The sequence below is a fragment of the Anomaloglossus baeobatrachus genome, chromosome 4 (genome assembly GCF_048569485.1).
Source record: "Anomaloglossus baeobatrachus isolate aAnoBae1 chromosome 4, aAnoBae1.hap1, whole genome shotgun sequence".
Classification (NCBI taxonomy): Eukaryota; Metazoa; Chordata; class Amphibia; order Anura; family Aromobatidae; genus Anomaloglossus; species Anomaloglossus baeobatrachus.
Window position 1 is genome coordinate 666,849,100 of NC_134356.1, and position 12,856 is coordinate 666,861,955.

At 44.3% G+C, this 12,856-nt stretch overlaps 1 protein-coding gene across 1 annotated transcript in view; it reads left to right on the plus strand.

Moving 5' to 3' along the window:
- The first annotated feature begins 667 nt into the window (after nt 1-667).
- The window catches only part of LOC142304352 (complement C3-like), a 183,472-nt gene continuing 171,283 nt past the window's right edge, over nt 668-12,856 (plus strand). The window contains exons 1-3 of the mRNA XM_075346657.1: nt 668-750; nt 6,587-6,773; nt 12,204-12,366. Coding sequence (XP_075202772.1) covers nt 686-750; nt 6,587-6,773; nt 12,204-12,366 — 415 coding nt within the window. The 5' untranslated portion in view covers nt 668-685. The remainder of the gene's footprint in view (nt 751-6,586; nt 6,774-12,203; nt 12,367-12,856) is intronic.

The window sequence follows — 12,856 nt, forward strand, 5'->3', positions numbered from 1 at the left end:
GTCATTTGTTGCTCAGTGGTGAGTAACATCGTTTCGATCTACATTGGCCTAGTTGGATTTTTTTTAACCAATGGTACAGCCAGTTCTTATGAGTTCTGGTAAAAATCTAACATGACCAATTGTTTTTTTGAACAATAGTGAACATTCTCTAGTGGGTAATCATTTGTTTCCTCATGGCGGCTGCCATTTATTTGTTATATTGGTAATCAGCCGTGTGACGTGTATGGATGGGTGAGGGGTGTGAGGGGGAAGATCTGATTTTTGTATGTCTGGTGTGTGTCTTGGAAAGAAATAAGCAGAAGACGTTTTTAAGTGTGGAGACATTTTTCTAAGTGTTTTGTATTAATCTCTATGATTTCTTCCACGCTCAGTATAGGTGGCCCTACTGTATATATCAGTCTCCCAGCGGCGCTGTTGTGCAATAGCCTGCATATAATCCTGTATGTACTCCTCGCTCTGCATTATACACTGAGCTTTTATCCTGGAGTTGGGTCATTTCCCAGCAGCAGTGATTTTGTAATACACATTTCTGTATTTGTCCTCAGCCACCTGTTTACATACCTTAATCCTTCAATGTCTCCGGTTACTGATTAATATTGCTATTGGATCAGAGTACAGGAGTGCAGAAGAAATACCTTTATAACCCCCCCAGCATTGCAAAACTGCACATACCCCAGGAAGAAGCATGGGGCTCGCAGCTCTGGGTCTGATTCTACTATATGGACTCATTGGGTCCCACGCGCAGCCGCCGTGAGTATACGCAGATCCTGTATATATGTATAGATACCATAAACTGTATATGTATAAACTGATATCAGAGCTTCACATATATAGATTGTATATATACTATATATATACTGCGCAAAAAAATAAAGGGAACACCAAAATACAAAATTCTTGTTTAAGTGTTCCCTTTATTTTTTTGAGCAGTATATACACTATATATACAATATATATACACTATATATATATAGGGACTGTAGATGCTGCATCAGTATGCACTGTACATGGCTGAGTATGAACTGGTAACGGAGTGTAAGATAAAGGCATTCAGTGTTATCAGAGTTTATCTAGATATATATTTATCATAGATACGTGAAATATGAAGATAAAGCTAGAGATATACTGTACATAGATACATTAATACTGAAAATAGCTAGGTAAAGGATGGATGGATAGATAGAGGGATAGATAGAGGGATAGATAGATAGATAGAGGGATAGATAGAGGGATAGATAGAGGGATAGATAGATAGAGGGATAGATATAGATAGATAGATAGAGGATAGATAGATAGATAGATAGATAGATAGATAGATAGATAGATAGAGGGATAGATAGATAGATAGATAGAGGGATAGATAGATGGATAGATAGAGGGATAGATAGATAGAGGGATAGATAGATAGATAGAGGGATAGATAGATAGAGGGATAGATATAGATAGAGGATAGATAGAGGATAGATAGATAGAGGATAGATATATAGATAGATAGATAGATAGATAGAGGGATAGATAGATAGATAGATAGATAGATAGAGGGATAGATAGATAGATAGATAGATAGATAGAGGGATAGATAGAGGGATAGATAGAGGGATAGATAGATAGATAGATAGATAGAGGATAGATAGATAGATAGATAGATGGATAGATAGAGGGATAGATAGAGGGATAGATATAGATAGAGGATAGATAGAGGATAGATAGATAGAGGATAGATATATAGATAGATAGATAGATAGAGGATAGATAGATAGATAGATAGATGGATGAATAAATAGATGGATAGATGGATAGATAGATAGATAGAGGGACAGATAGATAGATAGATAGATAGATAGATAGATAGAGGATAGATAGATAGATAGATAGATAGATGGATGAATAGATAGATGGATAGATGGATAGACAGATAGATAGATTAAAGACCCTTAATAAAAACAAGACGTTACCTACCTTTACTTTCGATAGACTCACAGCCACCCCTCTCTGGTGATTGAATCTTTTAAGAAAATAGTAAAAGTCTTCGAGGAAGTACCACCAATATTCTATCAGAAAATATTATATATATATATATTTTATTTATTTATTTTGTTAATCTTCTTAGAAGTGGAGGATAATCAATACTAAACTACTTTTTGTCAATGTTTCTGGTGGACATTTTTTTTTTAGGATGACCTCTATCACATAGATTAAAGGCTACTTTACACGCTGAGATATCGGTCCCGATATCGCTAGTGTGGGTACCCGCCCCCATCTGTTGCGCGACACGGGCATATCGCTGCCCGTGCCGCACAACATCGCCCAGAGCCGTCACACATACTTACCTGTCCGGCGACGTCGCTGTGACCGGCGAACCGCCTCCTTTCTAAGGGGGCGGTCCGTGCGGCGTCACAGCGACGTTACTGAAACGTCACTGAACCGCCGCCCAATAGCAGCGGAGGGGCGGAGATGAGCGGGAGGTAACATCCCGCCCACCTCCTTCCTTCCGCATAGCGGCCGGGAGGCAGGTAAGGGGAGCTTCCTCGTTCCTGCGGCGTCACACGCAGCGATGTGTGCTGCCGCAGGAACGAGGAACAACCTCGTTACTGCTGCAGTAACGAGATTTGAGAATGGACCCCCGTGTCGCCGATTAGCGATTTTGCACGTTTTTGCAACGATGCAAAATCGCTTATCGGTGTCACACGCAACGGCATCGCTAATGCGGCCGGATGTGCGTCACGAATTCCGTGACCCCAATGACTCCGCATTAGCGATGTCGTAGCGTGTAAAGCCCGCTTAAGACATTGCTCCAGCTCACAACTTATTGGGCACCTAATAATTGTCCACATGGAGGAGATTCCTTCCTATTATCAAGATGGTGACTTCAATCATCAATCTGATCCCACTGTGAACTTCCTTTGATCACTGGGAGAAATCCTCTTCCATAGTTGAGGGTTTGCAGGTCGTGTGGCTTATGTCTCTCTCCATATCTATAATTCTAACGTATGCCTCTCATCTAGAATTTATACTTAGATCATTTCTTAATTGTACCTCTTTTTTTAATCGTGAGCTTTATTTTTGGCTTCCATAGCTTTGCTAAAATATAAAAGATGCTAGGAGGGAGGAACAGCGCAATGGGTTGTATCCGAGAAAAAAAGAAAAATTATCATATGTGCTCACTTTGGTGAAAGAAATAAGTCATATCAATGACCGCTGCTGCAGATCCACAGCCTCAAAGAGCTGATAAACGGAGAGAAGGACAATTAGTGGTTATTCTGCACTGCCCGTCAATAATGATGCTGCAGTTTATTGATTCAACGCATTTCGAACCTCTCGCTTCTTCATAAGGAAATGTGTTTCTTTCTGCTGATGCGTTTTGAGCCACGAGGCAGCTTCGAAACACATTGAATCCATAAACCACCTTTTTGAATAACGCACAGCATCATTATTGATCGTCAGATCGAAATAACCTCTAATCGTCCTTCTCTTCCGCATATAAAAGATGAAATGTAGTTAAAAATTGCATCAAAACCTAAGGGGCACTTTGCACGCTGCGACATCGCAGGCCGATGCTGCGATGCCGAGCGCGATAGTACCCACCCCCGTCGCAGCAGCGATTTCCTTGTGATAGCTGCCGTAGCGAACATTATCGCTACGGCAGCTTCACATGGACTCACCTGTCCTGTGACCGTCGCTCTGGCCGGCGACCCGCCTCCTTGTTAAGGGGGCGTGTCGTGCGGCGTCATAGCGACGTCACACGCCAGGCGGCCAATCGGAGCGGAGGGGCGGAGATGAGTGGGATGTAAACATCCCGCCCATCTCCTTCCTTCTGCATATCCTACGGAAGCCGCAGTGACGCCGGTAGGAGATGTTCCTCGCTCCTGCGGCTTCACACACAGCGATGTGTGCTGCCACAGGAGCGAGGAACTACATCGGACTGTCGCGTCTGTTACGGGGGGACCAGCAGATTAGGACCAGGGGGTACATATCCTAATCGCCAGTCGGGGCCCACCGTGCTCCAGATGACAAAGGAGCTGCTGGCACCTGAGGGTTAGGTGGAGACTATAGAGCTGGACTGCTCTGAGATAACCCAGGAACTCTGGGAACCGGTCACGTGTGTTGGGACACGTCAGACCGGACGACAACCCGATTAGCGTTTTGGTGCACCTAGCGCTACACCAACCACGTGTGCAGGAAACACGTCAGGCCGGGTGGTAACCAGGTAGCGTTGACCGGAAGACCGCCACGAAAGCGCCCTGTCGGCCACGTGTGTAGGACACGTCAGGCCGAGCGGTCCTCCGATTAGCGTTTCTGGCCACCTCTTGACTGGCCACGTGTGTGTAGGACACGTCAGGCCAGATGGGTACACCAGTAGCGTTGACCGGGAAGCCGAGGAAAATAAGGAACACCCTGTTAACTCCACAGGGGTCCTGGAGTACGCTGTCCGTGCGCGTAGGGGGCACAACCGGACAGGTGGCGCAGCAGGTGCGTTGTCCGTGTGCATAGGGGGCACAATCGGACAGGTGGCGCAGCAGGTGCGTTGTCCGTGTGTGTAGGGGGCACAATCAGACAGGTGGCGCAGCAGGTGCGTTGTCCGTGTGCGTAGGGGGCACAATCGGACAGGAAGCACAGCAGCCGCAGCCCAGTTAACGCCACTGGGCTGCTATAGCAAGACTGGAACGGCATGAGGGAAGCACGGCGCCTGACCCTGATGTGCCGAGCCACGAATCTTGGCGTGACAGGCCCCGTTCGCCTAACCCTACCTACCGCTTCCCAACATAGGTTTATGCCGCAATGAAGCTCTAACATGGAGGTGTGCTCTGACTGAGCAAAAGTGAAGATTGCACACCTCCATGTTGTCTCCAGCCCCTTTTATAACCTGGGTCCGCCCCAAACCCAGGGTGGAACCACCAAGGTCCAATAGCAGAGTGCCATGTCATCAGTGACGTCACATGCGACCTATCCGGAACCGCCACGTCATTGATGACCTCATGGCAGCCACGCCCCAAACACTTCACCAGTCATCGTCTGACGACCAATACTGAGGTGCCAGATCATAGGGGCGGGCCTCTGCGAGCCAGTCCGGAGTTGCCACGTCATCAGGACACCTGACACCCTCTGCCCTATCAGGGCCTGCCACCTCACGGACATGCTCAGTGAGGTCCTTACCGGACCTAGCCTCTGATGCACTAAGTGCCTGAGCATGCTCAGTAGCCTGAGCCACAGGCTTAGAAAGCAGACTATCAGTTTGAGCATGCTCAGTAGCCTGAACTGAGGACTTAGTTTCAGACATAACACAAACAGGCTGAGCATGCTCACTAGGCAAAACACCGGGTTTAAACTCTGGCTGGGGTAAATCGGTGCACGCATGCGCACTAGCCGCCTCTCCACACTTAGACGTGGTGGAAGGAACAGCCAACTGGACCACCCGAGGCACGGCCAAGAACGGCAGCCGGCGCCTGGGCGCAACAGGAACCGCAGCAGGCTGCTTGCGGCTATGGCGGCGCCGGTTCGTAACAGCGTCAGCGTAATCATGGATTACGCCGACGCTGCACCGATGATATGATTACGACGCTTTTGCGCTCGTTAATCGTATCATCGAGACTTTACACACTACGATGTCGCATGCGATGCCGGAAGTGCGTCATTTTCAATTTGACCCCACCGACATCGCACCTGCGATGTCGTAGTGTGCAAAGCCCGCCTAAGTCTGTTCTCAGAACAATTTACCATAGTTTTGCCATATGGTCTTTGGTGACTTGATTTTTTAGAGGTGGTAATGTCCACACAGTCACAATGTCAAGGAGAAATTCCATAATTTTCTGGAAATCTTCTTTTTAACCATGAATGTCCGCTGTAATCCCAAATTGAGGTCTCAAAGAGTCGGCATAGGAATCCAGACCACACAGATAACATCTGATATGAATTCCTTCTCAGTGAAGGTGCCCATGTGATCTGCTTTATTTTTTCAAATTTTTTTATAGAACGGTAATGGATTTATATTTTAGTAAAATTCCTAAGTATGCCATTGGCCATATTAAAGCATATGCAGAAAACCTGTGACGTTTATCCATTTTTTTAGGACTTCCACTCCAGCCCCTCCTGTGTTCCAACTCCATATCCTGCAGAGTTTTTGGTACATAGCACCTCAGCCATAAATTTGGAGTTGCGCAGATAGCCAGTCTTTGTTATCAACATCTGCATTCCATTCCTTTGTATCAGTCTGCAGCTGCTGACTTTGGCATAGACATACTTGCAATCTCTTGTTTTATATATATATATATATATATATATATATATATATATATATATATATATATATATATATATATAAAAATAAACTTAGTAATAGAAAAGACATTGTATTCTCACAGTAGCAAAGCACATAAAAAATATTGTATTCTCACAACAATATCAGTTAAATCATGATAAATCACAGGTTTTGTAGCATTAAAAGCTTCTAATATCCCTCTAGATGGTGTACAGTATTAGGAGCTGAGCTGGAATACCAGACATAATCAATTTAAAGGGTGGCAGATTGGGAATGTTTGGGCAGATTGGAAATATTGATCTTTTCTATCCATGTTTTTTGTTCTATTAGATGCAGCCTGATAACACCCAATGTGCTGCGTGTGGACAGCGAAGAGACCATTATAGTAGATGGACAGGGTACAGGGTTTGATGCTGACATCTCAGTCTTCGACTTCCCCCGGAAGAAATTCACTTTAGTCACCGGCAGAGTGTCAGTAAACAGCAATAACCAGTTCTTTGGATCTGTTAAGATGACGGTAAGATTACAGCACCTCAAATCAATGTTCAACCATCTCTAGTGGGCTCTTCATTTTGTTCTACTAGCCAACATTTTATAAAGATGTCCATCAGTGGGAGGTTTTTAATCAATGAACCAATGTCAAAGTCCTGAGTAGTGATGGGCGGACCCGGACTCTAAAGTCTAAAAGTCTGGATTCACATAGGTTCAAAAGTATTCTAGTGTCGGGCCCGGAATTCTCAGGGAACTCCAAATAATGATCGGAGTTCGGCAACTCAGGTAAAAAAAAATAAAGGAAAAATAAATAACATAAGAATAAAGCAAACGCGCTATACTTACAGAGTCTCTGGCATGGCTGTAACTGCTTCCAGGATCGCTTATTCTACTTCCAGGGCCACTCATTAGCTTCATACATATTCACTGCTTTCCCCGCCCACCATCTGTCCCGACGTCTCTAATTGGTTGCAGTCAGATGTGTGACAGCGTGTCTTACTGCTTGTAATGACAGGCTCTATGTGTGTGTCTATGTCATGGTGTAAAAAAAAATATATAAAAAAAATTGGAGTAGAGTATTCCCATATTATGATACCTAGCACAGATAAAGCATACAGCTAGAGGTTTCAGCCCCCAGCTGTGTGCTTATCTTGGCTGTGTATCAAAATAAGAAAGACCCCAGGCGTCTTTTTTTAAAAACACTGTGCGGTCCACCATCCCCCACTTTTGATACCCAGCAATGATAAAGTCTGACAGCTAGGGGCTGATATTCTCAGCCTGAGGAGACCGATGCTTATTGCCCCCCAGCTTAAAAAATAGCAGTCTGCAGCTGTCCAGGATTGTTGCACTCATTAGATGCGACAATCCCGGAACTTTACCGTGCTTATCCCGATTTCCCAGGTGTGGTAGCAATTGGGCTAATAAGAGGTTAATAACAGCTCACAGCTGCCACTAAGCCCTAGACTAGTAAAGGCAGGTGTCTATGAGAACACTCTCCCATTAATAATCTGTAAGTAAAAAGAAATAAACACACACACCGAAAAAAATCCTTTATTTGAAATAAAATACAAAAAATACCATCTTGTTTCACCCCCTTGATAACCCCCAAAACATCCAGGTCCGACGCAATCCACACAAGGTCCCACAGAGATTCCAGCTGTGCTACATCTGAAGTGACACTGCGCGGCCATAAAACATGACTGCCCGCTGTGAGCTTCAAGCAGAGAATGAACCGCACGATGAATGTTGACATTACTCAGGATATTTGCTGTCCCAGCTCCTGGTTCCCACAGTCCTCCACCTGTGATCGCAGGTAATATGATTTTAAGTGACCTCATTTAAGTGAGTGACCTCAGGTGAGGTTACCTGCGATCACAGGTGGAGGACCGTGGGAACCTTGAGCTGTGACCGTAAATAACCTGAGTGACCGCTCATTGCACTGCTCATTCTCTGCATGAAGTTCACAGAGCACAGTCATATTCTATGACCATGCATTGTCACTTCAGATGTAGCACAGCTGGAATCGTTGTGAGACCTTCAGTAGATTATATCAGACCTGGGCATTTTGGGAGTTAATAAAATGGTGAAAGAGGGTGTTTTTTGAATTTGATTTCAAGCAAAGTTTTTTTTGGTGTTTGTGTTTATTTCTTCTTAATTGCAGATTAGTAATGGGGGGTCTCATAGATGCCTCCTGTTACTAATCTAGGGCTTAGTGGCAGTTGTGAGCTGTTATTAACCTCGTAATACACCGATTATCACCGCACCTGGGTAATAGAGATTAGCTTGGTTAAGTTCTGGAATTGTCGAATCATACAGTTAGGTCCAGAAATATTTGGACAGTGACACAATTTTGGCGAGTTGGGCTCTGCATGCCACCACATTGGATTTGAAATGAAACCTCTACAACAGAATTCAAGTGCAGATTGTAACGTTTAATTTGAAGGTTTGAACAAAAATATCTGATAGAAATTGTAGGAATTGTACACATTTCTTTACAAACACTCCACATTTTAGGAGGTCAAAAGTAATTGGACAAATAAACCAAACGCAAACAAAATATTTTTATTTTCAATATTTTGTTGCGAATCCTTTGGAGGCAATCACTGCCTTAAGTCTGGAACCCATGGACATCACCAAACGCTGGGTTTCCTTCTTCTTAATGCTTTGCCAGGCCTTTACAGCCGCAGCCTTCAGGTCTTGCTTGTTTGTGGGTCTTTCCGTCTTAAGTCTGGATTTGAGCAAGTGAAATGCATGCTCAATTGGGTTAAGATCTGGTGATTGACTTAGCCATTGCAGAATGTTCCACTTTTTTGCACTCATGAACTCCTGGGTAGCTTTGGCTGTATGCTTGGGGTCATTGTCCATCTGTACTATGAAGCGCCGTCCGATCAACTTTGCGGCATTTGGCTGAATCTGGGCTGAAAGTATATCCCGGTACACTTCAGAATTCATCCGGCTACTCTTGTCTGCTGTTATGTCATCAATAAACACAAGTGACCCAGTGCCATTGAAAGCCATGCATGCCCATGCCATCACGTTGCCTCCACCATGTTTTACAGAGGATGTGGTGTGCCTTGGATCATGTGCCGTTCCCTTTCTTCTCCAAACTTTTTTCTTCCCATCATTCTGGTACAGGTTGATCTTTGTCTCATCTGTCCATAGAATACTTTTCCAGAACTGAGCTGGCTTCACGAGGTGTTTTTCAGCAAATTTAATTCTGGCCTGTCTATTTTTGGAATTGATGAATGGTTTGCATCTAGATGTGAACCCTTTGTATTTACTTTCATGGAGTCTTCTCTTTACTGTTGACTTAGAGACAGATACACCTACTTCACTGAGAGTGTTCTGGACTTCAGTTGATGTTGTGAACGGGTTCTTCTTCACCAAAGAAAGTATGCGGCGATCATCCACCACTGTTGTCATCCATGGACGCCCAGGCCTTTTTGAGTTCCCAAGCTCACCAGTCAATTCCTTTTTTCTCAGAATGTACCCGACTGTTGATTTTGCTACTCCAAGCATGTCTGCTATCTCTCTGATGGATTTTTTCTTTTTTTTCAGCCTCAGGATGTTGTGCTTCACCTCAATTGAGAGTTCCTTAGACCGCATGTTGTCTGGTCACAGCAACAGCTTCCAAATGCAAAACCACACACCTGTAATCAACCCCAGACCTTTTAACTACTTCATTGATTACAGGTTAACGAGGGAGATGCCTTCAGAGTAAATTGCAGCCCTTAGAGTCCCTTGTCTAATAACTTTTGGTCCCTTGAAAAAAAGGAGGCTATGCATTACAGAGCTATGATTCCTAAACCGTTTCTCCGATTTGGATGTGAAAACTCTCATATTGCAGCTGGGAGTGTGCACTCTCAGCCCATATTATATATATATAATTGTATTTCTGAACATGTTTTTGTAAACAGCTAAAATAACAAAATTTGTGTCACTGTCCAAATATTTCTGGCCCTGACTGTATGGATGTGACAATTCTGGGTAGCTGCAGGCTGCTATTTTTAGCCTGGGGGGCCCAATAAGCATGAGCCTCCCCAGCTTGAGAATACCAGATCCCAGCTTTCGGCTTTATCATGGCAGGTATCAAAATTGGGGGTGACCACACACCATTTTTTTTAAATGATTTATTTAAATAATTCAAACAAAAGCCGCATGTAGTGCCTCTTATTTTCATACACAGCCAAGATAAGCATATGGCTGGTGGCTGCAGCCTGTAGCTGTATGTTATATCTATGCTGGGTATCATATTTATTTATTTTCACAGCAATAGAGATGCACACGCAGCACCTCTAGTTAAAGTCAGACACACTGCCACAAAGGGTAAATCTGACCGCAACCAATCAGAGACGCGGGGATTGGCAGTGGGCGGAAGAAGCAATGAATATGTATGAAGGATAATGAGTGGCACTGGAAGTAGTGTTCTAGCCATGCAAAGAGTAAATATAGCGCTCCTGCTCCAATCTCCCTAGCCCTTCTACCACCATTTTAAAGCGCCAGATTTTGGTCCCCAGAGACTTTTATGGGAAATAGCATCCAGCCAGATATCCGGGATCAATTCCGGGCCCAAACAGGGTTTTGCTTTCTAACTAGGTTGGACCTGCCAACTCCGGGTATCTGTGAGTCCACCCATCACTAGTGCTAAGTTTTAGTATCTTTGTGCTATAGTCATTGCCCACTTCCATTTTGGTCCTAACTCTGGATTCCGCTCTAGATTTTTCTTCTATTCCCTTCTAGATGTTTCTACTGGTTACTACTTGTGACTTGATCTCTTTCATCTCTAGATTGTGACTTTAATTCACTTTTTAACAAACATTTGACACAATTCAATTCTAATATGGTTTTTGATAATCCAGCTACATATCTGACAATACCTCTATATCCTGTGGTCTCCACTTCGGAAATATCAACCTCACCGTTTTAACTAGTCCAGGAGATCCCAGCCCAATTCAACTAGACTGACAGGTCTCTCCCTATATGTGTGTTGAGGTAAAGACCTGTCAATCAAGAGAAGTGGGGCAGGGTGAATGCGATGGGACCTACCTCTTGGATTTCTCACGATTACGGCATGGAGCCAAGTTGGCTTTTACAAGTATGGTTGTGCTGAACAACTACTGTGATTAAGAGTAAAGCACGTTGCTTCAATAATGTGGCCAGTGTTGGAATCATGTTGCTCTTTGCTTGGGCATTATACATCTACTGAAACCTTATAGGTCTTCATGAGGCATATTGTGTTGCTGCTGGTTGGTAGCCTCGTAGGAATTGTCAGGCTGCCTTATGGTTCCACCAGAGGGGTAGCAAAGTACAATACAGTACTCATTGATGTCGTTGGGCTTGCATTCAAGATTTATTAGGTTGTGAAATGCTCCTCGTAGTTAAAGGGAACCTGTCAGGTGCAATATGCACCCAAAATTACGAGGAGTTCTGGGTGCATATTGCTAATCCCTGCCTAACTGTCCCTGTATCTAAGAGAATACATAAAGAGATCTTTAGAAAAAGTATTTCCAAAGATATTTTATCGTATGCTAATGAGCGCGGGGAGTAGTCTGAAGGGCGTTACTTCACTTGCTAGTTGGCCCTATTAGCATGTTAGTACTCCCCTGTGGGTGTACTAACATGGTAATGAATGCGCAGCGTCACAGGATGATCTCACTCACCTCTCCGCTGCCATCGCCGCCCGACACTGGATATTGGCTCAGTGCGCTTGACCCCAGAGTTTCGGTTATGCGCACTATGAAGCTAGGTGTACGCGTACCAGCTTCAAACTGAGGTAGATCGCATAACCGAGAGTCCGGGATCATGTGCACTGAGCCGAAATACAGTGTCGGACACGATGGCAGTGGAGAGGTGAGTGAGATCATCCTCTGACGATGCGCATTCATGTGCAAGGTGAGTAAGCTGTCCTCCTTTATGCCTGTGATTGTGTCTATGAGGATGTTTTTGGTTCCTTCAGATTCCTTCAACCAATCTGGAAAAAGACCCAAACAAGAAGCAATTTGTGTACGTGTCTGTAAAGTCTCCACAATGCTCTCTGGATAAAGTTGTACTGGTGTCTTTTCAAAGTGGATATATCTTCATACAGACTGACAAACCCATCTACACCCCCGGAACTACAGGTACAGCCTTGTGACACTATGAATTGAGTGATAAATTGACTTTTTGCTTTAAGATATCCACACGTAAATGTTCCTCTAAAGAGCAAATGTTATACTGTTCGCCTATTCAACCCTACAAAATTGTACATTTTTTGTATAAACTAATATTGAAGGTTGACATAGTATATACACATATAAATATTGTGCTGTGCAAAATTTTTAGGATGGGGTGAAAAAAATGCTGCACAATAAGGCCTCTGCCACACTCACGTGAAAATCACGCACGTGCCGAGAGACACGTATTTACCCTGCGTGTTGCGTGTGGTAAGTACGTGTCTCTGGTACGTGCGGGCCACGTGTGTTCTACGTGTGCTATCCGCGATAGCACACGTAGAACCAGTAATTAACATACTCACCTGGTCCTTCCTGCTGTCCGCGCTGCTGTCCGTGGTGCTGATCCTCGGTCTCCAGCCCTCCCGTCTCCCCGCTGCTGCTGCTGCCAGGCAGTGAA